General features: G+C 62.7%; 3 protein-coding genes across 15 annotated transcripts in view; 1 reads left to right on the top strand and 2 right to left on the bottom strand.

The window, feature by feature from the left end:
* Positions 1 to 105: 105 nt before the first annotated feature.
* SF3A2 (splicing factor 3a subunit 2) lies at positions 106 to 10,138 on the bottom strand. Of its 2 annotated transcripts, none has more exons than XM_032628666.1 (9): positions 10,011 to 10,138; positions 5,256 to 5,420; positions 3,633 to 3,704; positions 3,215 to 3,261; positions 2,906 to 3,015; positions 1,874 to 1,923; positions 1,653 to 1,793; positions 1,106 to 1,174; positions 106 to 1,019 (listed from the first exon to the last, which is right to left on the bottom strand). In XM_032628666.1, exons 2-9 carry the CDS (start codon positions 5,379 to 5,381, stop codon positions 240 to 242), a joined length of 1,395 nt encoding a protein of 464 aa, XP_032484557.1. In that variant the 5' UTR covers positions 5,382 to 5,420; positions 10,011 to 10,138; the 3' UTR covers positions 106 to 239. The 2 variants fall into 2 exon arrangements, with proteins under 2 accessions (XP_032484557.1, XP_032484558.1); XM_032628667.1 differs by having other exon boundaries at positions 10,004 to 10,059.
* Positions 10,139 to 10,225: 87 nt separating this feature from the next.
* On the top strand, positions 10,226 to 12,909 carry PLEKHJ1 (pleckstrin homology domain containing J1). 2 transcript variants are annotated; one of them, XM_032628669.1, is made up of 6 exons: positions 10,571 to 10,757; positions 10,838 to 10,905; positions 11,030 to 11,096; positions 12,000 to 12,090; positions 12,167 to 12,230; positions 12,331 to 12,909. In XM_032628669.1, the coding sequence occupies exons 1-6, from the start codon at positions 10,664 to 10,666 to the stop codon at positions 12,394 to 12,396; spliced, it is 450 nt and encodes a 149-aa protein (XP_032484560.1). In that variant the 5' UTR covers positions 10,571 to 10,663; the 3' UTR covers positions 12,397 to 12,909. The 2 variants fall into 2 exon arrangements, with proteins under 2 accessions (XP_032484559.1, XP_032484560.1); XM_032628668.1 differs by having other exon boundaries at positions 10,226 to 10,757; positions 12,167 to 12,909.
* A 540-nt stretch (positions 12,910 to 13,449) lies between these two features.
* Positions 13,450 to 27,160, bottom strand: part of DOT1L (DOT1 like histone lysine methyltransferase) — a 57,402-nt gene continuing 43,691 nt past the window's right edge. For 6 of the 11 annotated variants that reach the window (XM_032628656.1, XM_032628658.1, XM_032628659.1 and 3 more), the window contains 10 exons: positions 26,180 to 26,664; positions 25,893 to 26,028; positions 25,394 to 25,573; positions 24,124 to 24,253; positions 22,843 to 23,420; positions 22,554 to 22,759; positions 19,994 to 20,058; positions 18,680 to 19,609; positions 17,347 to 17,962; positions 15,783 to 15,876 (listed from right to left, as the gene is read on the bottom strand). In XM_032628656.1, the coding sequence (XP_032484547.1) occupies positions 17,382 to 17,962; positions 18,680 to 19,609; positions 19,994 to 20,058; positions 22,554 to 22,759; positions 22,843 to 23,420; positions 24,124 to 24,253; positions 25,394 to 25,573; positions 25,893 to 26,028; positions 26,180 to 26,664 (3,291 nt within the window). In that variant the 3' untranslated portion in view covers positions 15,783 to 15,876; positions 17,347 to 17,381. Of the gene's footprint in view, positions 15,877 to 17,346; positions 17,963 to 18,439; positions 18,571 to 18,679; positions 19,610 to 19,993; positions 20,059 to 22,553; positions 22,760 to 22,842; positions 23,421 to 24,123; positions 24,254 to 25,393; positions 25,574 to 25,892; positions 26,029 to 26,179; positions 26,665 to 27,160 lie in introns of those variants that run through there. The other 5 variants (XR_004349401.1, XM_032628660.1, XM_032628657.1 and 2 more) reach the window with 5 other exon arrangements.

Genomic DNA, 27,160 nt, shown 5'->3' with positions numbered 1-27,160 from the left:
AGAGGGCAGCCGTGCGTGTTCACCCACAGCGAGTGGGTGCTTCCCGCCCACTCGCCTGCCGGCCGGCCCACCCGCCCACCAGCCAGCCCACACAGCAGTGCACTCCAAGGTTAGCAGAGACTCTTTAATGGGCTCTGGGAACACAGCCCAGCCCCAGCCCTGTACAAAAAACTCAACTTCATTGTGGGGGGCGGAACATGGGAAAACAAGGCCAAACTTGCTGGGACAGGGGTGGCTTTTCAGTTGGTGGGGGGAGGGGGAGGAATGTTCCCAGGGCCTTCGGAGGGCAGCGGGGGCCTCAGCATCGGAGGCATGGGAGTTGGGGGATGCACCCCGGGATTTGACGGGTGAACTCCAGGAGGCTGGGGATGGACCCCAGGAGCTGGAGGATGGACCCCAGGAGCTGATGGGTGGACCCCAGGAGGTGGGGGGTGGACCCCAGGAGGCTGGGGGTGGATCCCTGGGGCTGGGGGGTGGACCCCGGGAGCTGGTGGATGGACCCCCGGGGCCTGGGGGTGAACTGCAGGAGCTGGTGGGTGCACCCCTGGGGCCTGGGGGTGAACCCCAGCAGATGGGGGAGGATGGACCCCGGGGGCTGGAGGGTGGACCCCTGGTGCTGGAGGGTGGACCCCCGGGGCTGGGGGATGGACCCCCGGAGCAGGGGGGTGGACCCCAGATGCTGGTGGGTGGACCACTGGTGCCGGTGGGTGGACCCCAGGAGCTGGGGGGTGCACTCCAGACGCTGGGGGGTGGACCACTGGTGCTGGGGGGTGGACACCGGGAGCCGGTGGGGGCAGCTGAGGAGGGCCCGGGGGCCCCGAGGACGCAGGCCCACTGGGCGGCATGGGGGGCAGGGGCAGGCCTCCTGGCGGGGGCGGGGGCAATGACTCGGGCAGTGGTGGCCGAGGGGGCAAACCATTCATCAGCGGGGGTGGGGGCCGCTTCACCCCAGGAGGCCCTGCGGGGAGGCTCGGCGGGGCCGGTGGCTTCTCCATCTTAAAGTGGAACTGGAGGAAAAACTGGACAGAAAGGAGAGGCTGAGCGCGGCCCCTGGGCCTTGGGCTGGGAGAAGGTTCGGCAACTGCCTGGACCTGCAGTGACTCACCTGCTTAGTTTCCCGGTTCCAGTGAGTCCAAAACTTGCCTTCAGCCTTGTCAATCTCCCTGCTTGGCACCTGCGTGGGGTGGAACAGGGGGCAGAGACGGGCCTTCAGGACCACGAGATGGCCCGGCTGAGGAGGCCCTTCTGTGAGGGAACAGGGTCTAGCTTGGGGGTAACAGAGTCGACTGACGTCCTTGCTCCACCGCTCAGCAAACCTGCAACCCTGAGAAAGCTGTGATCTACGCTATGCCGTTAACGTTCATCTGGGGACCAGATCTCGTCATGGAATCCACGAACAGCCAGCAGCAGGGACACCTTACTGCTGGGGCCATGTCAGGGGCCTCTGCTTCTGGGCGGACACCCACCTCGGACGCCCAGCCCCCAGGCCTCGCGCTGCCTTGTCCTTTGCCACCCTCTCAAGAGGCAAGGGCCCAGAGGGATACCCCTGGCCCTGGCAGGAAGGGGCATCCTAGAGTGGGCTAGAGCCCAGCTGCCCGCATGGAGCAAACTCCTCGGCCGGCTCCCCACCTCTCGGGGGTCCAGTGCGCTACCTTGAAGGCGATGGTCTCGTAGGGCTCGGCGGCCATGAGCAGGTACTGCCAGCGCCGGTCCGGAGGCTCGATCCTCTGCTCGTAAGCGGACATGAAGCGGTGGCGGGGCATGATGCCCTCAGCAATCTCGGGGTAGTCGATCTGTGGGGACACGGCCGGGTGGCAGCACCGCCTCTCAGGGAGCCCCTCCCCTCAGAACTGGGTCCCCAGCCTTTGCTCACCTGGAATAGGAGGCTCTGCTGACCTATCTCCGTGTCCCTCTGTTTGGTCACTGCAACACAGGAGGTGTCAGGACCAGCTAAGGGGCCCTGGGGCTGGCCTACCACCACCCACAAACGGGAGAGCAGGCCTGGGGGTGGTCACCTGGCTGGGGAAGCACAAGAGCCATCCGCAGCTGGACAGGCACCACCCAGGGCTGGGAGGGTTGCACCCCGGGTGCCATCTGCCCCAGATCACACGGGTGGGAGTGGGGGTGGGAGGGAGGCCTCCCCACTGCCCGAGCCCCACCTGGGGAGCATTGAGTGTGAGGGTCAAGACTGTGCCCCCACTTCTGGGAGAGGGTGCCCACTGCCAGAGCTCTGTGGCTTTGGGCTGCTTTCCACACGCGTGCTCAGTGTCTCCCCGCCACACCCAGGAAGACGCCAGATGGCCTGGACTGGCCAGAAAGCCTGTGGTGGCCTCCCCAGGGAAACAGTGCCATCCCTGTCCTGGCTCACCAAGCAGGCCCACCCAGGGCCTTTGCACGCCACGCCCCGAAATGCCAGCCACACGCAGGATGTCCCCACCTTAGCAGGACGCCTACCAGGTGGCCTGCCGTTCCCCGCCCCCCCCCCGCCCCGGCACACAGTCCCCTGTATCCCCTGTGCTCCAGCTGGGCCGCCTGACTGGCTTTCCGAACCAGGCGACACAGGCGCTGCTACACGCGCAGACCCTCCCCCTCCCCTTCCTTTCTCCTCAGGTGAAGAAGAGCCAGCACCCAGTTCCGTGGTCAGAGGAGAGAGCCACACCAGGGCCCGCGCTCACGTCCCACAAGCTCACCCCCCTTTGCTAGGAGCGTAAAGAATAATGACACTGCCCTTCCTCCGGCATGTGTGTGAAAGTTCACGGTGGGAAGGCGGGTCCCGGCCCCCAGGGAAGAAAGCCCTCTGACAGGAAGCGAGTGGAGACACTCCCCAGAGGCGGATGGTGTGGGTGTGGGTGTGGGTGTGGGTGTGGGTGTGGGGCTGCCCGCCAAGGCCACAGAGCATCCTTACCTTTGTAGCCCGGGCGGCCGATCTTCACGAACTTCTTCACCTCCACCTTGACCTTCTCTGGCGCCGGCTGGGCGGGGGCCTCCTTGGCCTCCTTGGCTGCTCGCCGGGCCCTGCAGGTGGGACGGACATGGGGCTGAGGCCCCTCCACACAGGCCGCCAAGGCCATAGGCCCAGGTGCCAGGAGTGCCACCCCCCCGCCCTGCCCCAGCCAACCTTGGAGCTTCGAGGTCAGGGGGGACGGGGGTCAAGTGAGGTGACAGCTCTGGTGGGGGTGAGCGCCGGGTATGGGAAGGGGCGTGAGGTACTCACAAGTTGGTCTGATGCTTTTTCCCTTGGGTGTGCGCGAGGTAACTCCCCTAGAATGGGAGAGGGACGCACAGCTCAGGGCAAAGCAAGTGGGGAGGTGCCGGTAGGCACCCAATCGCTGCTGAGTAGACGAGCGCTAGTGGGTCTGCACACAGGGGAACGAGACCCCCAAAAGCCGGGGGTGAGGCTCATGCCAGGAGAGGGGCCCAGCGTGAGGGAGCATCAGACTCTCGCCTGCTTCAAAGGCGCAAACTAGAGCCACACCGGCTAGACTTCACGACCCCGATCCTGACGTGGAACGTCCCAGGGTGTCCCCACGTTCCCAGATACACATCTGTGGCAACGGTGCCACCGGTACTGAAGGACTCGGCAAGTCCACAGCAGCACAGGTGGGGTGGGGCGGGGCGGGGCGGGGCCGCACCTCATTGTTGTGCAGCGTCAGGCACAGCTTGCACTCGTAGGAGCCCAGATGGTTCTTCATGAAATACGGGTCCTGCGGAGGGAAGCACGCTTGTTATGCGGTGGGAGGGGCCCTGGGGACCCCGCACGGGCGTGAGAGAAGCACGGCTGCCCCTGGCGGGTGCTGAGAGAACACCACTCTCTTCAGGGCAAACGCTCGCGGCGGGGGAGGGGGCGCAGAGGACAAGCAGGAGCCCCCACGGCAGCACCGCAGAGTCCACTGGGTGGGGCTGGGGCTGACCACGCGCCCCTGCGGCAAGCTCCGGGGAAGGGTCCTCCGGGAGCCCTGGCCCCACGTCCTCGGCAGCCTGGGGTCCAGGAGGCACAGCCGAAACAGCACCGCTGCTCATCCATCTCCATGGCGCCGACCAGGCCAGCACTCCTCGTGCCGCAGCACAGCCGGACGCGGGCAGAGAAGCAAGCGGGCCAACCCGAGGCCCTAGGAGACCCCGTCTCTGCCTATCCCGTGAGTGGGGCAGGGGCTCCAGGACCAACTGGTGACCACTCAAGAGGCGCAGAGCAGACGGCAGGGGTTCAGGTCCCCACTCCACCGCCCAGAGACCGTGTCGTCATTGGCGATGACAATCCCACCCTCAACTCTGTTTCCTCATCTGGAAAATGGGAAGAGTAACAGAACTGACCTCCCAGGCCAGGCCTGTGAGGGGCTTTGGGAGCGTCCGGCACACGGTGCGGGCTCGACACACCTCAGGGCGTTTCAGAGTCTAAGAGGACCTATACACTGAACACCAAGGGGCACCTCGAGGGCGACTCTGCCTCCAGGGTCCACTGGGCAATGTCTGGGGACGTCAGTCGTTGTCACGAGTTGGGGGCTCCTGGCATCAAGTGTGGAGGTGAGGGTGCTGCTCCACACCCAACAGCGCCCGTGACGGCCCCCACGCCCCAGGAAATGACCCGGCCGCACCTCCAAGCTAAGAAACCCTTAGTCAGTTATTCGCGAAAACCTTGAGTCTGCTCCCTGCTCACACTGGACACCAGGATAAATCCCCGATGCTCAGCTGGTGTAAACCAGGGGGGCCCCCATCATCTGTATCACCTCCTCTTCCTCCCACTCAGGTGTGGGCTGAAATGTGTACAGCATCCCAGGACCACAGAGGTCAAGTGGTCATGGAACCCAGTCTCCTGCGGTCAGTGGAATCCCTATCCCTGGGGTCTCACCGGAGGTGATTCCGCCCCCCAAGGGACGCTGAGCGACATATGGGGACATCTGTGGCCACTGTGACTGGGGAGCTCCTGGCATCTGGCACGGGGGCAGGGCAGGGATGCTGCTGCACACCCCACAGCGCCCAGGGGGACCCACATACGTATCCCCAGGGCCGAGGCGGAGGCCTGTCTCCCTACAGCTCTGTACAGATAAGCTGCTGTCTTTCGCTGCCCGTGGTGCCATCAGGGCCCCCACCACTGGCGACTCCCCACACCTCTGACTAAGTATAGCTTCCTGTGGTAACAGACCCTTCAAACGTGGGGCTACGAACAGCAGCCGGCCTCTGGTGGACACTGAGAGCTGCCACTCCAGGTGAAGCTCCCTGGTGCAGGGTGGGCACAGGTGGTGGGAGGGCACGTGTACCTTGTTGATGTCGATGGTTTCCAGGGCCAGCTGCCGGAGGCGCTCCCTACGGTCCCGGTTGCTCTCAGAGGAGGAGGCCACGCCCCCACTCCCGGTCTTGCCTCCGGGGCGATGCTGGAAGTCCATGGTGAGGACCCTGGGGCTCTACCAGACCAGAGAGGAAACCTGTGGAGGCCAAGGGGCGGCTGTGAGGCTGCGCAGGAGGCCTCGCCCTCCTGGTTCAGCCTCATCCCCCACCCCGCTCTCGCAGCTCTCAGCCTCATGCCCACGCTTTACCAAGTCTCTTCCAGTGGCCGAGGGTCCACTATGGGCCAGGCACATGGAAATGAGGAAGAAGGAGAAACAGGGCATCTCCAGGTGACCTTGTGGGTGGACTGAGGAAGTCCTCCCAGCCTGAGGAGTGCAAAGACCCAAGGACCCGAAATGGCAAAGGGCAAAATGAGACCAAGGTCTCACTAATTAGTCTCACCTCCTCCAAGAAGCCTCCCCAGACCACCCAAGCCCATGCTGTTCACTCCCTCCTCTGAATTCCCTTTCTGATTGTCTTACACTTACTTCTCTCAGCCTAAATTCTGCTTCTCTGGCTCAGCTGTACATTTGCTGGAAACAAGGAACACATCTACCAACCTATCCCCCCGCCACTGCCTAACGCACAAGATGTTCACGGCTCATTCGCGGCTAAGGAGGGCTCTCCCGAGCCCTTGATGTCTCTTCCAGCCCAGCCACTGTTTCCCACCCTCCTTCAGGCTCAGCTCAGACCCAACCTCCAGGAACCTCTCTCATCTTACACTCCCTTTCCCACTGGTCAACGTTGGCCCCAGGCCCCTGGCATCTTGTCTCTGTTGGGGTAAATTCACAGGGATGGGGCCCAGGAGTGACTATGACCCCTGCCAAAGATGGTCCCATCTCATCTCAAGGGTTCCTGGACGTGTCACCTCACGGGGCAGAGGAGACTTTGCAGGTGGGGTTAAGTTAAGGCCCCTGAGAAGGGGAGGACCCTGGATTCCACAAGGGGCCTAGTGTCATCCCAGGGTCCTTATAAGAGGGAGGCGGGAGGGTCAGAGGCAGAGAGAGACGGGAGATGCTGCGCTGCTGGCTGTGAGGATGCAGGAGGGGCCGCGAGCCAGGGAGGCGGCGCCTCTAGAAGCTGGAAAAGGCGGAACCGATGCTGCCCTGGAGCCTCCGGAAGAAATAAAGCTCAGTGAGACTCACAATGAACTCCTGACCTCCAGAGCTGCATCATGAACTTAGGTCGTTTAAGCCACTAAGTCAGTGGTGGTTTGCTGCACCGACCACAGGAAACTAACAGTCCAGGCACCAGCCAGCTGTGCCATCGACCGGCAGTGGGACTCGATGAGTTTACAAAAACCTCACATATGGTGAGACTGCAGAATCCCAGGACTAGACTTTTTATTTCACGCCAAGTCCACCCAGAGCCGCCAACCGGTAAACGCCAAACACTACCAGAGCCAAGAGTTCCAGTCAGTTTGGGGGGAGCCCAGTTTCTCCTCAAGCAGCCAGAACAAGCTCTTGTCCTAGCCGGGAGTACGCGCCACAGGTGTCGTCAGAGCACCTGTGGAAAGGATCCGACTGGCTCAGGAAACCCAAACGCAAGCAAGTACTTAATCACTCACCACGTTACCGTGAGTGCCAGTAGCTATCAGAGACTGAGATGAGGCCAAAGAGAAAAGGGGGCAGGTCCATCAAAACCCATCTGCTAGGGCTTCTCTGGTGGCGCAGTGGTTAAGAATCCGCCGGCCACTGCGGGGGACATGGGTTCGAGCCCTGGTCTGGGAAGTTCCCACATGCCGCGGAGCAACTAAGCCTGTGCGCCACAACTACTGAGCCTGCGTTCTAGAGCCCGCGAGCCACAACTACTGAAGCCCGCGTACCCAGAGCCCCTGCTCCACAACAGGAGAAGCCACTGCAATGAGAAGCCCACACACCGCAACGAAGAGTAGCCCCCGCTCACCGCAACTAGAGAAAGCCCGCGCAGCAACGAAGACCTGATGCAGCCAAAAAAAAAAGACAACAAAAAACCTACCCACTAAGCAGGCAACACCCCTTCCCCTGGTCTGTGTCCAGCAGGCAGGAGACCTAGCTGGTGCTCCCAGCCCAGGGGAGATCAGGAGTCTTTTCTGGGAAGAGAGCACCAGAGACAGTATTCTCAAACACTGACGGTTGGGGGCCCCCCACACTCCCCAAACCCCAGCACTCTGCCAGGCCCACTGAGCTCGCTAGATGAGAAGCACTACTCTCCATGCAGACTGGTAACTTAACATAAACAGACGCAAGGAAACGTGTGTATCAGACAAAAAAGAAACCTGGTGGAAACATCAATAGAAGTTGTTAACGTCCTCCCGGATGACAGGAGATGTTACCACATCGTGAAACTAGAACAGGTGCCAAAGGTGAGCACGGTGAATTAAAACCAGACGAACCCTGAGACTTCCCTGGTGGTCCAGCGGGTAAGACTCCACGCTCCCAATGCAGGGGGCCGGGGTTCCATCCCTGGTCGGGGAACTAGATCCCACATGCTGCAACTAAGAGTCCGCATGCCACAACTAAGACCCGGTGCAGCCTAAATAAATAAACAAATAAAGTTAAAAAAAAAAATAAACCTTTAAAAGTAAATACGTGATGAACCTGACAAAACAATGAATACGAGCGCTTGAATGTAAGAGTCAAAGGCGGCTTTCATAACGAAGAACGGGAAAATGAACAACAATAACAAAAACAGCAAAATAATAAAGAGGCAAAACAAGAACCTAGAAATCACAAACTGAAAACAGAACGAAACGCGGACACACCACTCTATGTAAAATAGATAACCAGGGCTTCCCTGGTGGCACACTGGTTGAGAGTCCGCCTGCCCATGCAGGGGACACGGGTTCGTGCCCCGCTCCGGGAGGATCCCACGTGCCGCGGAGCAGCTAAGCCCGTGCGCCACAACTACTGAGCCTGCGCTCTAACAGCCCGCGAGCCACAACTACTGAGCCCGTGAGCCACAACTACTGAAGCCTGCGCACCTAGAGCCCGTGCTCCTCAACAAGAGAAGCTGCCACGACAAGAAGCCCGCGCACCGCAAGAGTAGCCCCTGCTCGCCACAACTAGAGAAAGCCCGTGCGCAGCAACAAAGACCCGACACAGCCAAAAATAAATAAATAAATAAAATAAATATATTCAAAAAAAAGATAATCAATACGGACCTCCTGCATAACACAGGGAACTGTGCTCAATGCTCTGCAATGACCTATATGCGAAAAGAACCTGAAAAAGAGCGAACACATGTATGTGTATAAATCACTTTACTGTACGCCTGAAACTAACACGATGTCATAAATCAACTACAGACCCACAGAAAATAACAATTAAAAAGAACAAACGTGGAGAATGTCATCAAAGAAATAACCTATGAAATAAAAGAAAATACCCCAGGACTGAAAGAACCTAATTTTCAGACAAAACCAAAAAAAAACACTCTCAAACGAAGAGACCATGAAATTTCACAGCACTAATGAAAACCTAAAGTTTCTACTCGACAGAAAGAAAATCAGAAACAAGACGTCGGAAACCAGAACGGGACGAGACCCTTCAGGACAGCAGGGAACTCCTAAGACGGGCAATGCTTTCACAGTTCCCACCGGGGGCTTTTGATCTGGAACTTTACACCCACCCTTCTGCCTGTGAGGGTAAATAAAGCCGTTTTCAGCTAACCGAGAGCTCAATATAAAAAAATGAGTCGAGGGCTTCCCTGGTGGCGCAGTGGTTGCGAGTCCGCCTGCCGATGCAGGGGACGCGGGTTCGTGCCCCGGCCCGGGAAGATCCCACATGCCGCGGAGCGGCTGGGCCCGTGAGCCATGGCTGCTGAGCCTGCGCGTCCGCTCCGCAACGGGAGAGGCCACAACAGTGAAAGGCCCGCGTACCGCAAAAAAAAAAAAAAAAAAGAGTCGACTTCTTCAAAAGCAACCTGATGAGCTCTGATGGAATAAAGAAAGGGGAGTAGATGAAAACAAGCCAGCCCAGGGGAGCCCGGACAGCAGGTTCTAGGACAGCTACTCAGCTGAAAGGTGGGGCTCCAGTCCCGACCGGAGCAGGAGGATGACAGCTTTGAGAGGGAAGTTTCCACGGGGGAAAGGAAAAAAGACATCCATTTGTTTCAACCTGTGGGAAAATACAACCGCTAGGCGTGTGAGGTGAAAACGCTTTGAGTACAAAGGTTTAACAACAAGCAAAGAAAATCAGGCAAATAGGAAAGGTGAAGAAGTTAATGAGCTTTGGGGGGCAGGAGGAAGAATGGTATAAGAAACCTAGACTGACAGGCGGGGAAGTCACTTAACCTCGGGGCTTCGCTTGCGAAACGGGCCCAGCTAACGGGCTCTGGTGGCCTCGGGCGCGGTGCCGGGCGCTCCGCCTCCGGACCTTCCTTTCCACTCGGTGGGCCTGGAACTGGGGCCGCCGTCACCCCTATCCAGGTGAGTCCCGGACCACAGAGCCAGCAAGCCAACGGACGAGTCCTCGGGCGCAGGGAAGGCGCCCCGGACCACGGGAGCCGCCACCCGACCCAATGGGCCTTTGCAGCCGGAGCTCCTAGCGGGCGGGGGTGTGGGGGTCGGGCCTGCCCAGCGCCGGGCGCGGGCGGGGAGCCGGCGCCCGCCCCCAGCCCGCGCCCCTGCCGAGGAGCCCCTCGCCCACTCCCTTCCAGGGAGCCCCTCGCGGTCGCCGCCCTAGCCCCCCGCGGCTCTTAACTCTCACCCGCGGCCGCACCGCCGTCGCCTGTTCGTCCACCACCTCTGCCGCCGCGCCGACTTCGTTCTGCACATGCGCGCCGCGGGCTAAGGAAGCACTTCCAAGGGCAAGCGGGGCGGGGTCTTCCGTGTGCGCATGCCCGGCCCGCCCAGCGGCGCGGGCTAGACGCTTCGGAGGCTGGAGGACAGCGGGCAGTAGAAGCGCAGGCCGGAAACCGAAGCGCGCGTGCGCACTGGCTCTCACTGTCATGGTCGGCCAAACTCGCGCGGAGCCAGTTCTCGCGGGATAGCGAGTTGCTTCTCGTCTCCCACTCCCATCCGCCTGTTTTCTTGAGTACTGGGCGCTATAGGTCGTGGGGGTGCTTTATCGTTTCCACCCCGGGTCCACCTTGTTGCCTGGTTACATGACAACCGTCCATCTCGCCTACTGCTCTGTGCGCTCCACGAAGGCTCTACTCGGCCCCGGCGGCCCCCGGGACGCTTCTGCCACTCGCCGGTGTAGGACAGGCTGAGCGGCCCGGGAGCGCGCAGGCGTGGTAGCTCCGGCCGCGCTTCCGGGACGACGCCGTGGGACTCTTTTAGCGCCGGCAGCGGCGCGAGTGAGGACGGCGGCCCGGAGGGCGCGGCCCAGCGCTCCGCGTTCTGGGTCCCAGCGGCGCCATGCGCTATAACGAGAAGGAGCTGCAGGCGCTGTCCCGGCAGCCGGCCGAGATGGCAGCTGAGCTGGGCATGCGGGGCCCCAAGAAGGGCAGCGGTGAGCGGCCGGGCGGCAGGGTGGCCGGGGGGCGGGGTGGGCAGCCGCGGAACCCGCGCGAGCCCGCCTTGTTCCCGCAGTGGTGAAACGGCGGCTGGTGAAGCTGGTGGTCAACTTCCTTTTCTACTTCCGGACGGACGAGGCGGAGGTAAGGCGGCGGGGAGGGCGGGGGCGGGGTTTGGGGTTGGGGTCGGGGTCGGGGTCCGGAGTTGGGGGGGGCGGGGCGGGGGCAGGTTCCCGGTGCCCGCCCCCATGCTCCTGTCTGCCCCTAGCCCGTCGGAGCCCTGCTGCTGGAGCACTGCAGAGTCGCTCAGGAAGAGCCCAGCGGCTTCTCCATCAGTGAGTGCGGCCTGGGGCGAGGCTACTTGACCCCCTTCCGCCCCGCTCCACCCCGGCGCGGCCCCGCCTGAGTCCCCAGAAGCTGAGTCCAGTGTCCCGGGCAGCCCCACTCGCGCTGGCTCCTCTGGGTGGGGGCCCAGGCCGAGCGCATTACCCCAGAGACCGCCCTTGTCTTGTTGGGGAGCGCTGCCCTCTGGGGTGGATGCCTCGCTGTAATTGTTTCATTTCTCCTGGGATCAGGGCCCTGTGCTGGGGGACTGGGAGGATTCTCCTGGGTCGTCTTGAGAGGGTGGGGTCTGCAGGTGAAGACGGAGCTACTAACTAGTCTTCTGGGGAGGCTGCAAGAGTGCCACAGACTAGGGGGCTTAAACAGCAGAAATTTATTTCTCCCGGTCCTGGGGGGCAAGAAGTGTGACATCAAGAGTGTTGGCATGGCTGGTTCCTTCTGAAGGAGAATCTGCCCCCATGATCTCTCTCCCGGCTTCTGGGGGGTCGCTGGCGACCGTTTTCACTCCACCTCTGCCTTCCTTTTCATGGGATCTTCTCCCTTGTGTGGTCGTGTCCAGGTTTCACTTTTCTTAAGAACACCAGTCCTGTTGGATTAGAGGCTCACCCTAGTGCAGCGTGACTTCAGCTCAACTGCTTGTAACTGCTTAGACCTGCAGTGCTTCCACATCCGGATAGATTCATAGTCCTGGGAAATGTCTCATGTTTTTTAAGACTCGAACATACATCTTTTGGGGGACACAGTTCAACCGACGCCCAGCTGGTGGGAAGCAGTGGGCCCAGGCGGGCTGGGGCTGGAAAGGGGACAGTCGTGGACAATGGCAAGAGGAAGTTGAGGGCTGGGTGTGGGGGGAGGTGGGAGCGAGCGGGGACAGATGGGGGCTACTCCTTCCGCAGGCTTTCTAGAGGACCCAGAGAGAAAGTATCACTTTGAGTGTTGCAGTGAGGAGCAGTGTCAGGAGTGGATGGCTGCTCTGCGTCGAGCCAGGTGGGGTGCGGCCGCCTTGAGGGCCTGGGGCGGGGGCGGGGCAGGCCCTGTGGACTCACACCAGCCTCCTCCCTAGTTACGAGTTCATGCGGAGGAGCCTCATCTTCTACCGGAATGAGATCCAGAAGATGACTGGCAAGGTGCGCGTGGGTGCAGGGGTGGGAGTTGGGGGTCTTCTGGGCCTAGGCTCATGCCGTCCCCCCCCCCCGCCCCCGCCCCCGCCATCATCCACCCACACAGGATCCCCTGGAGCAGTTCGGCATATCCGAGGAGGCCAGGTTCCAGCTGAGCGGCCTGAAGGCATGAGTCTGGGTGTGGGGCTCCTCAGCTTTCCTGCTGGGGGCTGGATGAACCCTCCCTGGGTCCCCGGTTTCTCGGCCAAGCCTGGATTTGTCGTGGGAGGTGTCTTGGTTTACAGATTTTAAAAGCCCCAGGACCCGCAGGGGCTGCCTTTTTGAAGAAACAACCCAGCAAGCCCCTTCTGGATGCTCTGGGACCCACTGGACTGGTTTGGCACCTCAGTGCCACATGCTGCTGCCAGGGGACAGGTGTCCCTTCCCAGGAGCTATGCCCAGCCCCCTGGGTGCGTCCATCCAGGCCTGGCAGGTGCCTGAGGCTGGTGCAACTCTCCTGCCCCGTGCAGGCTGAATGTACAACATTAGGTGATGCTGTGAAGGGCGTGGGCCCATGCTGGGGCTGCTGTGAATTCTCCTGCTGAAGGGGCAGGCCCCGGCCGGACGCCTCTGGGCAGAGCTGGAAGGTGCGCCTTTCGGGTGGCCAGTTTTGCTGTTCAAATAAAGGTACCTCTTTTTCACACGGGACGGCGGTGCAGTGAATGCAGAGGGACCCCTGTCCTCCGCAGGCTGCCGGTCCCGCAGAGTCACAGCGGGGTCCTGAGGGAAGTGAAGCCCTGCCCAGGTTCAAGGTTTAAGTGCCCAGTAGGAACAGAGGAGAGGAGGCCTAGAACCCAGAGCCAGGAAAGGTAGGGAGGCTGGGGCCCAGCCCACAGGGCCTCTGGGGCTCACAGGCCTCCCTCCGAGTGCAGGTGGGACTTCGGGAAGGGTTTTGTTGGTGTTGTGAAAAGTACCCAAGCAGTCGGTTTCAGTTAGTCAAGGAGGAGGCCCACCCTGAGTGGGCCTGACCTAGTCAGGTGTTGGCCCTGAAGGAGGGGCTGGGCCTCCCTGAGGTGGGGCTCACTGTCTGCTGTGGTCACAGGGCCTGCCTCCCGGAGCAGGTGGGGCTTCTGCTGGGAGTGACCGTCCTCCCCAACTGGGGATGGCTGTCACGGCCCGGGACCCTCTTTGCGCTCCAGGACCTTGCCGTGTCACGGTCGGGAAGAAACACTGCCACCAGACCAGGTTCAAGTGAAAACAGGTATTTTATTACAGCGTCTAGAGGTGGAAACGCAGTGCAGTGGGGTTCCCTTGGGAAGAGGGGGTGGAGCCAGCGCCCCAACTGAAACATAGGCTACCAGAACAAGAAAGCAAAGCCCGTCTCCGTTACAAACCAAGGCAGGGATGCGTGAGCCAGCGTGGATGGATGTGTAAATGAGAACAAACAGTCCTAACTGTAGACGGGCCGGCTGGCAGGATAAATAAGGGCAGTTGGGGGGGGGTGGTTCTTAAATAGGTCACGATTCATAGCTGAACGGAGAACGCATCCCCTGACTGGAGGCTGTCCTAGTTGTTAGGTTTTCCTGAGCAAAGCGACAGCAGCTGTCAGACCTGGAGCACCCGCGTCGGCAGCAGCGGTGGGGCTCCCGCAGGGCCGCTCCCCACGCACGCCAGCCGGCGCCCTACTCCCGTGGCTGGCGTCAGCGGCGGCGCTCAGGCTGGGACCGGAGGGTGGGTGTGGAGAGGCCGAGCTGGGCCCCGCTGTGGGGCAGGCCCTGCGCGGGTCGTCCGTCCCCTGGTGCTTGCGCGTGCGTGCAGAGGACAGACGCGGCGCGGTGGTCCTCCCGAAGTGACTGCAGTGTTTGTGTACAGTGTCCTTTGTTCAGATGGGGGCTCCGCTGGCAGCGCCGTAGCTTTCTCGGGAGCCCTGTGTTCCTGACACGGGGAGGGGAGCCTCTTGGAGAGGCCGGGGGCCGGGGGTCAGGACAGCACCGTCGTGCACTGGGAGCACCGACCTGGGGGGAAGGGGGGCAGGGCGGGCGGTCACAGGAGGAAGGCTCCGTCTCTAGCCTGATTGCTGCCCCACACAGTGTAGAGGTGGCTGCAGGCAGCGCACTGGCCCGCTCTGACCCTTGTGGCCTGCGTCCCGGGGGTCAGGAAGCGGGGCCGGGCCTCGGCCACCACACTGACCCCACTCAAGGGCAGGCGGAGGACCCGTGGCGTCCACCTCTGAAGGGTATGTGGAGTCGGCCAGGCCGGGGAAGGCTCACGTTAGGCCACCACACAGAGGCCCACCCTCCCGTGCTCCTTGACGGGTGCCGCCTGGGTGGCAAACACCTGAGGATGGGGCTCCGACTGCCCATGCTCAGCCCTCGCTGGGGCGCCCACCTTTGGCCGACGTTGGCCCTTTCGGGGGACCGAGAGCTTCTCGGGAGGCACACAGACAACATTGCCCCACCCAGGGACCCAGGACTGGTCACAGGTGCTGTGCTCGAGGGACCGAGAACCCTACCGGGCACCTCGGAGCCTCAGCGAGCAGCCCTCCTGCCCGGCCACCCCCAGCGCATCCCTTCCCAAGCACCACCGTGGCCGCTCGGGTGGAGCAGGTGTCACCCCAGCAGGGTGGGCAGGAGGGCCCTGGGCCAGTGCCGCTGTGCCCTTGAACAGGCGGGAGGGTTTCCCCTCACTTTCCTTTCTTCCTTTTCTCTTTAGTTTACTGTGTATTCGTCATACAGTCTAAAAATAAATGAAGTCCGTCTATGAAATTTATAAATTTTCATCACCTCTCTATAAAATACTGTCACCTGTCAGCGTGACTCCCTTGTAGACAAAGCAGGCACCCACAACTAACCCGCCTGCGTCCCCGGCCACCACAGGAGCCGACCCTGCGGGGGCGGGGGTGGGGGTGGGGTGGGGTGGGGTGGGCTGCGGCGTGAGCCCGGGGCGAGCGGAGACGTACAAAGTAAATGCACCTGTCACACGAGTGAGTCAGCCAGGCAGGCAGCAGAGTCGGGTACCAGACCCTCCTCACAAGCACCACTGAGAACGGGTCCCCTCCTCGAGGCTCCGCCACCGCAGCCTTGCCGCGCAGGACTGCCGTTCCGATGCCAAAGGCGCCATCCCGAGGGCTGAGCCGAGGCCGTTCACAGTGATGGCGGGGCGGGGCGGGCCTCCACCGGAGACGCCGCCTTTGGTATGGGAAGAGCGGCGGGAATGAACACGCCAGGCGCTAGGGCCTGGCGTTGGCGTGGTCAACCTCGAGAGTCAGCACCAAGAGCACGTGGAGGCGCGAGCCTGGCGACGAGATAGCACCGGGCCGGCTGCCAGCGTCTCCGCGGTGGGCCGGTCCTTCGGCGATGTCTTTACATATATTCTCTCATATAATATAGTATCTACATCTCTCGATAGGTCGCCTTCACGACTTCGGTGGAATAAAATAAGTCAAAATTGTTTATACTTTTTAAAAAACGATAAATACTTTATCTAAGACTATCGACAGTACAGGCTGGAGCCAGGCCCCAGCGCGCCGTCTCCGCAGCTCTGCGCGGCGCTGATTCACAGTAGAGCCTGTCCTCTGGCCTCCATCCGTCCTCGCCGTCCTGCGGGGGGCCCCGCGCCGCCAGCCCGCCCCATCCTTGCATAGTCTCGCGGTTGAGGTAGAAATCCTAGTTACCTGCGGACACAGCGCGGGAGGAAAGGCAGCATAGCGTTAGCCTCGCGCCCAGACGAGCCCGTCGCACCCCCAGGCCAGGGCGCCAGAGCCACCTACGGACGGACGGACGGACGACAGACGGCAGATGAGGTGGTGGCAGCACCCTGAGCCACGCCTCTGGGCCCTGTCAGAGGCAGGAGGTCCTGTCCCCAGGCCCTTCCAGTGCGTGTGGGGCGCTGGCTGGGTCCTGGCCTCCCCTCCTCCCCAGGAGACCCTCCCCGGTCCCCACGCCGGGCAGCGCTCCAGGACAAGCCTGCATGCCCCAGGAGTGAGGCCGGCGCGGCCAGGACGGCAGGCAGGCAGCGCCCACTGTGGGCCTGGTCCCCGACCTCCCAGTGCACGTCTGCCCTCTCCAAGCTCCTCTGATGGCGCGAGGCCACTGCAGGCTGAGCCGCCCTACCTTCTGGGCTTTTCCAACAACCGAGGCACAGCCCATCCCCAGGCCTCGGGTAGGGCTGTCCACTGACCTGCACCCTGACCAGGAGGCCGTTAGACTCCAGCGGCCTCCCATCTGTTTCCACTTAAAAACACGACAAACAGCCAAGGACGGCAGGCAGGACCCCCGCTCCAGTCCTGGCCCCAGGGGTATGTGGACATGGCACCAGCAGTGGCCAGGCCAGCTGCACCGGGGCCCAGGACCCTCCCTGGAGGCCTCGCAGACACCTGCCCCCTCCAGCTCCCGAAAACGGGCCCTTCCTACGCTTGTCTCTGCTGACCCCCACACGGACGGTCTGAAAGGCAGGCCGTGCGCCTCGGAGGCCGGAGGAGCCGGACCTCGGCCACAACTACAGAGCCCCGCCACCGGCCCGGCGTTCCTGCCTGTGGGGCTGGCGCCACACTCACCCTGCTGCCCATCGGCCCCTACAGGCAGGCCCTCTAGCTAAGGAGCCCAACAAACGCGACCGCCACGTCCTGAAGGCCTGCCGTGTACCCGGGGCCTTAAACGCGTTGAGCTCTCCCCAAACCCTCATAAGGCGCGTTTATGGAAACGGGCTGAGAGGCCCAAGAGCGCACACAAGGCAAAGCTGGGATCCTGAGCTGACCCCATGACCCCACGCCGGGGCTGCCCAGGTCCCGGGCTGCTGCAGACGCCAAGCCTAGGGCGGCGGCAAGCTCGAACTAAGCTCCACCCGGCCAGGACGCCAGCCGACTGACTGACTGACTCCTCCTGGCCCCCTCCCTGGGCGACCTGGGGGGGAGGGTCCACCGGCACTGGCGGAGTGGGCGGGGCCAGCCACACCCTCCCTCTCTCTGCTCTCGCCGCCCGGGTTCCCTTGCCTCCCTGGCTCTTCGCCTTCGCGCCTCCCGGCCGCAGGAGAGCAACCTTGGCCCCCGGGCCCCTCCACGGAGCCCCGCGGGCCCGCCTGCTCTCTGCAAAGGAAGGTCAGTTCAGGTTCTCGTATGGGCCGCCTGGTCGAGCTCTAGCCTTACCTTACAGAATACGAACTGCTAGCTAAGCAAGGTCTTTATCGCGGCTTAACCCCCGCAAGGCGCGCGGCATACGGAGGTGGCATGCCAAGGGAAACCCACACGGCGGGCGGCCCCGTGGAGCTGGCCTGCGGGATCACGGGCGCGGCCTGGGCCAGGGCCAGCCCGGGCAGGGGCGGGTGGTGCACCGTGAAGGAGGGGCGGGACACCTTGTGCGGAAGTGAGGCGAGCTTGATGGACAGAGAGGCGTTAGCAGGCGGCACAGAGGCAGCAGAGGAGGCAGGTAAGAAAGCTTGGTTAGCTGGGAGGGACGCGAGGTTCTGCAGGAGCACGGGCTCAGAGTTAGCCGGGAGCAGCGCGGGGGGCGGAGGCAAGGCGGCGTTAGGAGGGGGCGGGGCGTGGAGGGCGGGCGGCCCCGGAGGGGGCCGGCCCAGGTGCGGAGGGGGCGGGGGCGGCCTCGGCTCCGCAGGGGGCGGGGCCTGAAAGGAAGAGGCCGGGGTGCTGGCCACCGCCTGCAGCGGGGTTAGGCTCAGCGTGGCGCTGCGACATGCAGCCCCACTGCCGAAACTGGCTCCAAACGGATGAGCGGAGGCGGGAGGCACCGCGTGGTTAAAGGCACCTGCAAACAGGAGAGAAAAACCCAGCTTCAACAGGCGGGCATCGCCAGCCAAGCCAAGGAAGGCGCGCGGAGAAGGGGAAGCCGACGGCGGCTGCAGCTCCAGCCAGCTCCGCGTGCGAGCGGCACAGGTGAGGGTGAAGCGCAGGCAGCGGGAGCGCAGGCGCTGGGATGACCTGCAGGACGGCTCCCCTCCCCTCCCCTCCCCAGCCCAGCCCCGGCGGCGCCCGTGCCCGGTGAGGGGCCGGCTGTGGCTCCCTGCGCTCCTCTCCACCCCGCACGCGCCACGGTGCATTTGGCGGGCGCCGCGGCCCTTGGCTCTTCTCCAGCGCCGGCCCCAAGGCTGCCCAGAGCCCGGGCTGCGTCAGGCCTGACAGGTGACCTCCGCGGGGAGGAAGGAGAGAGCTCCGTCTGGCGCCAGCTCCCCTGAGAGCGAGAGGGACGCCGTCAGACCAGAGAGCGTGGCACAGGCCGACTCACGCCTGAGCGCTCTGCCCACACGACAGTCACGTCTGCGTTTCGCGAAAAGGAACGAGGTGACGGGTGCAAAGTGGACCCAAGGGGATACGCGGGCACAGCCTCTCCCCCCTCAGGGGGCCCTGGAAGGGAACCTGCAAACAGCGGTGGTTAAACCCAGCGGTCCCGGAGGGCGCCGGTGAGAGCATGCGGCCCGCGGCCTATCCCCCAGCGGGTCCCGCACGGCCAGAGGGCGCTGCCTACCTCCGACTGCACCGCCGGCCACCCCGGAGGAGAAGCTGCCCATGGCGTGCGAGTTGGTCAGTCTGGTGGCAGCGGTTGAGACGTGCACCAGGCCGGCGGCGGGCACGGAGCTGAACAGGGACTGCAGCACGGACGGGCCCAGGTTGGCCTGCAGGGACATGGGGCCCAGTGCGAACTGCGGGCCGGGGGCGAAGGCGCCCAGGAAGGGGCGGTGGGTCTGGACGGACGGGGCCGTGCCCCCTGCCGAGGACGCCGCCGGGGCAAGGCCCGGGCCGCTGAGGAGGCCCCCGGGGGGGGCGGCGGCGGCAGCGGCGGCAGCAGCAGCAGCGGCCATGAAGAGGTTGTGGCCGTTCTTGACATCGGGCTCGCGGTCACGGCCCTTGCCCGCCTTGCCGTGCGTCGCTGAGGCCTTGTCCGCGGGTCCGCACACAGGTGGGCCCCCCTCGCCCTTCGGGGCCAGTCCGTCCAGCTGCCTCTTGTTCACGAAGGGGCCGGGGTCTGCGGCGCCGCCCTCCTTGCCCCGCGGGCCGGGAAAGCTCAGGGGGGTGCCCAGGCCGGCCGCCTCGGGGGCCTTGTGGGAGAGAGAAGCACCATCGCTGAAGCTGTGTAAACTGAGGTCAGCCGCCAGGCCCCCGCCCAGGGCGAAGCTGCTGGCGGGATGGCTGCTGGGGCTCAGCCCGCCCGCCCCCGGCAGCGCGCCTGGGAAGCTCTTCCTGGGGTGGGCAGCCAGCTTGGCGTCAGCCGCGCCAGGTTCCTCCAGGCCGGGCCGGAAAGCGAACAGGGAGTTGTGGCTCAGAGCGGAGGCGGCCTGCAGCGGGCTGTCGGCTGCCTTGGCCAGGCCGAGGTCGGAGATGGGCGAGAAGGTGGACTTCCACTTGCTGCTGTTGACCGGCTCGCTGGCCGACACCTTCCTTCCCGCCAGGCCGCCCCCTGCCAGGAGAGGCAGCGGCTATGAGGCCTGGGCTGGGTGGGGCAGAGCGGAAGCTGCGGGGACCAGACCACGGCCGGCTCGGAATGACCCCCGCCCCCAAGACAAGCCCCCATGGTGGAGGAGGGGGCAGACCTGGCGAGGGTGGGGCCGTGGGAGAAACTCAGGGAGCAGGGCTGCTTGTGCGGGACGGCCGGCGTGTCAGCACAGAGCACCACACGTGCCCGATCTACCCAGGCAGCACCCAGAGCGCCCGCCATGTCCACAGGGAAAGGGGCCAGGAGGCCGGGCGGCACCCACACCACCCAGGGACCACTCTGGAAGCCCCGTGTGGCTCCTCAGAGGCCGGGCACCAAGGACTCAGGCATCGGGAGCACCGAACTCACCATTTTCCAAGGTTTTCGGAGGAGATTTGCTTTCTAAGGAGATGGTTGCAATTTTTCTCTCAATTCTATTAGGAAAAAAAAAGAGATGATAAATGTTTGCAATCCACGGGCACACCAGAGCGCTATACGTTTACACCGAATTGCCCAGCGGGGTCGGTAAGCCGGCAATGCATGACCCGCCGTCAGGGCCCCCGGGCGCCCCCATGCCCGTGCGGTGGCACCTGTGCCAGCACGATGACGGCTGTGGTGGGGGACACAGCTGAGAGCCAGGCCCCGGCGGAGGAGCAGGGATGCCGTTTCCCAACACGCAGAGACAGCCGCGAGTCCCAGACAGAACTGTCTCCATGCTCAACGTGCTCTCAAGCTCTAGGAGACCGCGTCGTCCACAGAGGCAGATGCGCAGCACCTAGCACGTTAACTCCCCAGCAAGCTGTACCCGTAGTTGCACCGAAGTACACAGCAGTGTGTGCTTCACGTGTCAGGATTTTTGTGGACCGTCCCGAAGAACTATTACCTCCAGAGACACAGAACTCGCCAAAGAATCCAGAACTTGCACAACGTACTTTTCGTATGTGGAAGGATAACTCAGCAAGACACTGAAAACACAGGCAACTAAAGAAAACACAGGGACGTCCCCGGCGGTCCAGCAGGTAAGACTCCGTGCCCCTAGTGCAGGGGGCCCGGGTTCGATCCCTGGTGGGGGAACTCGATCCCACATGCATGCCACAACTAAGAGTCTGCATGCCGCAACTAAAGATCCCACATGCCACAACTACACATGCCACAACTAAGACCCGGAGCGACCAAAATGAATAAATTAAGAATTAAATAAAATTAAAGAAAGGGACTTCCGTGGTGGCGCAGTGGATAAGAATCCGCCTGCCGATGCAGGGGACACAGGTTCGAGCCTGGTCCGGGAAGATCCCACAGGCCGTGGAACGGCTAAGCCTGTGCGCCACAACTAGTAAGCCTGCATGTCACAACTACTGAAGCCCGCGCGCCTAGAGACCCTGCTCCGCAACAGGAGAAGCCACTGCAATGAGAAGCCTGTGCACCTCAACAAAGAGTAGCCCCCGCTTGCCGCAACTAGAGAAAGCCCTCATGCAGCAACAGAGACCCAACGCAGCCAAAACTAAATTAATTAATTTTAAAGAAAAATAGTAATAATAAAGAAAACACAGATACACAACACACGGGGTCTCGTCAACACTGAACACTCTTATGCCTCAAAGGACACCAGCAATGGAGTGAACACACCACCCACAGGACGGGAGAACACAGCTGCAGATCCCGTACCTGACAAGGGATCCGGTACGTAGACGTCTAAAGAACTCTCACGACATAACAACAGCAGCACAAGACAACCCGACTCAAGAGTGGGGCCGGGACCTGAACAGACATCTGTCTGAGGAACAGATGATGCTGAGTGCCGTCGACCGCGAGGGAGATGAGGTCAAAACCACGGCGACACCACCACACCCTCACAGAAATAGCTACCGTACTAAAAACAAACCCATAAAAAAACAAGTGCCGGTGAGGATGTGGAGAAACTGGCACCCTTGTGCATGCTTGGCAGCAATGTGAGATGGGGCAGCTGCCGTGGAAAAGTCTGGTGGTTCCTCAAAACGTTAAACCCAGACTCGCCACACGAGACCCAGCAATTCCACGCCTAAGTACTGGGTAAACTGCAAACACATTTTCAAGTAAAAACACATGTAGTATAGGGACGTTCATAGCAGCACGATTCACAACAGCTGAAAACGAAGCAACCCAAGCGTCCACGGACACACGGTGGATAAACAAAACGTGATATATACACACAGAAAGGAAGGAGGTTCTGACACCTGCTAAGCCACGGATGAACCCGAGGACAGGACGCTCAGTGAAATAAACCAGACACAGAAGGACACATGCTGCCTGATCCCACTCACGGGGTCCCTAGAGGAGTCAGATCCACGGAGACAGGAAGTAGACTGTGGGGGCCAGGGGCTGGGGGAGGGGCTGAGGAGTCAAGTGTTTAAGGGTACAGGGATTCTTTCTGTGGTGATGAAAATGTTCTAAAACCGACAGCGGTGATGCCTGCACAACCCCACGGATACGTCAAAGACCACTGGGTCGCACGTTTCAAGCGGGCGGTGTGGTGTGTGAATTATACCTAATAAAGCTGTTATCCAGGAAGAAAGCACTCTTCACCGTCAGCTGAATGGACACCAGGCACCGACGGGAGCCTGCACGCCTGCCTCTTGGCTCTGCGCTGTGGCGGCCGCCCTCCCCTTCTCTCTGCCACCAAGAAACACCCGCCTCGCGCCGGCGCCCCGGGAGCTACAGACTCAGGGGTCAGCCCTGCCCCACACGCACGTGGCGAGAGGCTCTCAGATGCCCTGGGCCCTTCACGGGCTGTTTCTTACACAGTTAAAGTGAACAATCCAGGAAGGGGCCTGTCTGCTCCAGGAAGTGCCCCAAGTGAGGTCAGGACCCTGTGCCCACCACCCAGCAGCAGGTGGGAAGCTGCCTGCCCCGCGTCCTGGCCACAAGGACCTGCCCCGTCGGCCCCACTCGCCTGGCACTGCTGGGCTCGTCCTCAGAGCCCTGCTCCTCATCCGAGGTCAGCGGGGAATAGTGGGCCCCGTTGGTCTGGCTCAGGGGCTTTTCCTTCTTGAGCACGGGCGGCTGGTCGTTGTCCTGGTAAGGGACAGGCGAGCTCTTCAGGGAACTCTCGGGGGACGAGATGGCCGTGATTTCCAAGGGCTGGTTGATGTTGCTGACCTGAGGGGTCAGACGCACAGGCCCGTCAGCAGGCCCCTGGAGCGCCCTGGACCTACCACCCCCAACGCCACTCCCAGCCTCACCATGGAGTTGAGGTTCAGGGGGGACCCTGAAGACTGGGTGAAGAGGCCGGCGACGGACGGCAGGGCCCGGCGCTTGGGGGACACGCCCGAGCTGAAGCCGGGGGTCCCCGCCGCTGCCCGCTTCCTCCTGCCCCTCTTGCGGCTGTCCTGCCCGTGGCTCTGGCCGCCGTCACCGCGGGCGCCCGAGGACAGAGGGCTGTGCTTGCTGGAAGGTGACTGTTTGGCGCTGCTAGAGCCGGCCGAGATGGTGAAGACGATCCTTCTCTTGGCTTCACTCTCGGGATCCGAGAAGCCGGCCTCAGAGGGCAGGTCTCCTTTGCTGGTGTCGGGGAGCGGGCCCTGGGCGCCAAGCCGGGGACTGGCGCAGAGCTGGGGGGCCGGCGAGGCCGAGCCGCAGTTGCGAGGCTGCGCCAGCAGGGGGGGGTGCTGAGGGGTGGAGCTGCGGGACCCCACAGTGGCAAAGAGGCTTCCGGAGCTGGAGGACTCGTCCAGGGTGGGGGGCTCGGCTCCAGAGACGAGTGGTGCCGGGCTGCCTGCCAGGGCCCCACTGATGGCCACTGAGCCGGCGTAGGCAAAGCCTGTAGGAAGGACACGCTTTCTCAGGGGAGCTCGTCCGGGAAAGGATGCCCACCTGGCCGAACCCGGCGGAGCGCAAGGAAGCTCAGCTCTCCGCATGCTCAGTGCCCAGCACCTTGAAACGGCACCACGGAACCAGGTTCGGGTGAGGACAAGTGGGGGCCCCTGGGCCGTCACTTGTGTGCTCTTCCCACTTCTGGGCCTGGGATGGTTGGGCCCTGGAGCTCACGCACAAGCCGGTGGACCCCGGGCACCACCAGCGGTGACGCCCTCCCCACGCGAGAGCAGCAGCGCCAGAGGCGGGACGCCCGTCCCAACAGCAGCCTCCTCACTGTGCTCTTTATCCCCAGAAGAACAGGCGTAGATCAGGCCATGTGGACACAGGCAAGCAACCTGACCACACATGCCCGCTGCCCCCGACGGGATCCATGGCTGGGCAGTGGCGACAGGCACCCTCTAGGTCGCAGGGCCCCGCCCAGAAGCCTCACTCGAAGCTCTGAGGAGGAGCAGAACCGGCTGGAACGCGGTTGGATGAGGACGCCACCGCCCAGAGGACCGGCATGGGCCCAGGCCGAACACAGCCAGCTGAGATGAGCAGAGCGGGACAGCCCAGCTCGGAGCCCCCGAGCCCCGGGCCACGCTGTGCAGCTGACGTGCTGAGCCCACCCAGCACCTCTGGGTCCTCGCACGGGAGGGAGCCCTTACCTGCAGGGGCCAGGGCGAGGCTTCTGCTCCCAGCAGCACTGCACCCGGAGCCGTGGGTGCCAGCACCCATCTGCTTCTCCAGTGTGGACGAGGACTCTCGGGCCTGTGGCACGGGGCTGGGGGTGCTTCTCTGCGGAGAGAAAATGCAGGTTCTCAGCTGATCCGGCCACACGCCACAGGACGTGCCAAGGGCCCGAGGCCGCGAGCACGGAAGGGCAAGTGGCCGCTCAGGGTGTGAGCCTGGTGGGCAGCCACGGGAAGGTTCTCACGAGGTGAGGCACCGGTGTCTGACCTCGGTTCTAAGGGATGGCCCTGGCTAACAGGCAAGCATTGGGCCAGGGATAAATGGGCAGGGAGAGCAGTGAGGGCAGCCGTTATGATCTGACCCAGCAACTTCACTCCTACATGGAGCCAGACAACAGCAAGTACCCACACAAAACCCGCACACGCATGTCCTCAGCAGCACGATTCACAACAGCCCCAAAGTGGAAACACCCCAGATGACCACCAACAGGTGACGGATGCACACAATGTGGTCCGTCTGTATGGTGGAACATCTCTCAGCCACGAAAAGGAGAGAAGCCCTGACACTCGCTACCACGTGGACGGACCCTGAGAACACGATGCTCAGTGAGAGAAGCCAGACACAGAAGGACACACAGGGTGTGATTCCACTGACGGGAAAAGTCCAGAACAGGCCGATCCACAGAGACAGACAATAGGCTCCTGGTTGTCAGGGGCTGGGGAGGGGATGGGGGTGACTGCTGGTGGGGATGGGCTTCCTTTTGGGGGTATGGAATGTTCTGGAACTAGAGATGGCTGCACGACTGGTGAATGTACTAAAACCCACTGCACCGAACACCTTAGGTGGGTGAGTTGTGTGTGAGTGACATCTCCATAAACACGAACAGCCCACTCCACAGGAGAGTGTCATTTCCAAGTCCATGCGTGTGAGGCTGAATGCACATGTGAACTAGAAGGAAAGGGAGAAGTTTCTACAGAATCTGGAAGTTTTAGTCCCTCTCCGTTTGCACACGTCACCTTTTACTAAAAGGATCTAAAGTAAAAGTGGCAAAATGTTACTGGAATTAAACGTGGACATCAGACATTCTGTTTTTCTCGGGCATCACGGTAAGCTCCAAACTTAACCACGTGCGATTGAACAAAAAGGCTCTGGGCCTCGAGGGGAAAGAACAAGAGCACCGGCTCTCCTGGCACCTACACACGGTGCCTGGGGACGCCAGGCTTCCAGGCCGAGGGCCTCACTCACCACCTTCTCGGCGCGGCTGGGCAGCACCACGCTGGCCAGAGGGATGCTGACTGGCAGCTTGCTAGGCTGCACGGTGCTGAGCGGGATGCTGACGGGCAGGCTGGTGATGGCCTCCCCACTGCTGGCGTAGGTGCGCTCCTTCAAACCCTGCAGACACACCACCGGGCCAGCCTGCTCCCGCTGACCAGGAGACTGGGCCTTGAGCACCGCCCCGAGGGACACAGCAGCCCTCCAACCAGTGACAAGTCACCCCCACCCCAAAGCGATCCTCCCGACCTGCCAGGGCCCCCACCCATCACCCCAGCACACACCCCGTTACAGGAGTGCAACAGGCTTTTCCCTTCCCCTGCTGCTCAACCCGGCCTCTCCTTTCCCCAGAGACAATCCCACTCTTCCAGCCTCACCCCAGGGTTAGGGCGCAGCCAGGCAGCCTCCCACCTTCCCTCTCGGCCCCACTCCACCCCACGTGTGGGCACTTTCACAAGAGCGGTGGCCTCACCTTCTCACTGCCCTTCTCTCCCGTCATCTGCAAGGCCGCAGGGGACGAGGGCCGAGGGTCCTGTGGGCTCAGTTTGATGCCGTTGGCGATGCCGGGGCTCTGGTACGGGAGGCCGTTCTCCTTGGCATGCTCAGCTCTGGAAACGAGACGTGTCCTCGGTCATTTTCTGGGGAGCCCTCAGAGCCACAATTTTGCGTTCAGAGCTGGCCGCCTGGGCCTAGCAACCCCCAAGATTCTCTTCCAAACTGACGATCCCCTGCTCAGAAGGCCCCCCACCACGAGCTCACCGTGAGTGCAGCTCGCTGGCGGTCGCCCTGCTGTTGGCTGTGTGGTCTTGGCTCAGGTGGCGCCGCAGCACCAGCTTGGCCGGGGAGAGCCTGGTGTAGTCGGGCAGGGCCAGGCCGGACAACTTCTCGAGCCTCGGCCGGCCACTGTGGTTCGGGGTGCAGGGCACGACCTCCTGGTCCAGGGGGGAGGCCAGGTACTGGGGGGTGTTCTGCTTGGGCGAGGGCCGGCTCAGCGCGCCGCAGAGCTCATAGCCGGCCGCGTGGCCGTTCATGGACAGCTCCGGGCTCATGTTGCTCAAGTGGGGCAGGGAGAACCTGGCACAGTCCAGCTCCAGGTGTGGCCGGCCGGGCTCGGCCTCCAGCTCTCGGCCCAGGCCACCCTTCCCGCGCAGGTGCAGGGACAGGGCGTCGTCGGGCGGCACGCAGGACTTGAGCTGCAGGAGCTCCTGCTGCCTCTGGCTCTTCTCCAGCTCCACAATGCTGATCTGGGGGACGAGAGGAGGCGTCAGGCCTGAGAGGCCCCATGCCCAGCACCTCACTGGCAGGGACGGTCCTGCAAGAGCGACAGGGACGTGGGCTGGCTAGAGGGACACGGGCTGGCTAGTGTGACGGGCAGACGTGCCGGCCTGAGGAAGCGAGGGGCTCAGGCTCCGTGGCTGTCACTGTGACCGCGAGGGTAAGGTATCGGCCCCGGGGGCTGGGGCCTGAGGCATCGTTTGGCTCTCCCCACAATGAATCAAAGGCCCACAGCTTCGGGCCGCCTCTCGGTGACACAGGAGCGTGATGGCCCAGCGCGCAGCCTCCCGAGACTCCTCCTGCACACAGGCTGGCAGCGGGGCCGGGCCACCACAGGAGGCAGCGCAACACTGTATCCCGGGACCTACAGCCGCTCCAACGGCTACTTGGGGGACGCGTGTCTTTAGGGACGTAGCCTCCAGAGCAGCCTCCGGTGCAGAGGAATTCACTCCAGTGCCATTCTGC

Source organism: Phocoena sinus, chromosome 3 (assembly GCF_008692025.1).
Source record: "Phocoena sinus isolate mPhoSin1 chromosome 3, mPhoSin1.pri, whole genome shotgun sequence".
In the NCBI taxonomy this organism is placed as follows: Eukaryota; Metazoa; Chordata; class Mammalia; order Artiodactyla; family Phocoenidae; genus Phocoena; species Phocoena sinus.
Note: the sequence above shows the minus strand (reverse complement) of the source record. Positions and strands in the feature narration are given on the sequence as shown.

Bases quoted from the DNA above. Each gene is read 5' to 3' on its own strand.
- SF3A2 (XM_032628666.1), bottom strand. From the start codon at position 5,381: ATGGACTTCCAGCATCGCCCCGGAGGCAAGACCGGGAGTGGGGGCGTG. The intron at 3,705-5,255 runs GTACACGTGCCC...TTCCCTCCGCAG, and splicing joins AAACCATCGACATCAACAAG to GACCCGTATTTCATGAAGAA. The intron at 1,924-2,905 runs GTAAGGATGCTC...CCTGTGTTGCAG, and splicing joins CGGCCGCCCGGGCTACAAAG to TGACCAAACAGAGGGACACG.
- PLEKHJ1 (XM_032628668.1), top strand. From the start codon at position 10,664: ATGCGCTATAACGAGAAGGAGCTGCAGGCGCTGTCCCGGCAGCCGGCC. The intron at 10,906-11,029 runs GTAAGGCGGCGG...GTCTGCCCCTAG, and splicing joins TCCGGACGGACGAGGCGGAG to CCCGTCGGAGCCCTGCTGCT. The intron at 11,097-11,999 runs GTGAGTGCGGCC...CTCCTTCCGCAG, and splicing joins GCCCAGCGGCTTCTCCATCA to GCTTTCTAGAGGACCCAGAG.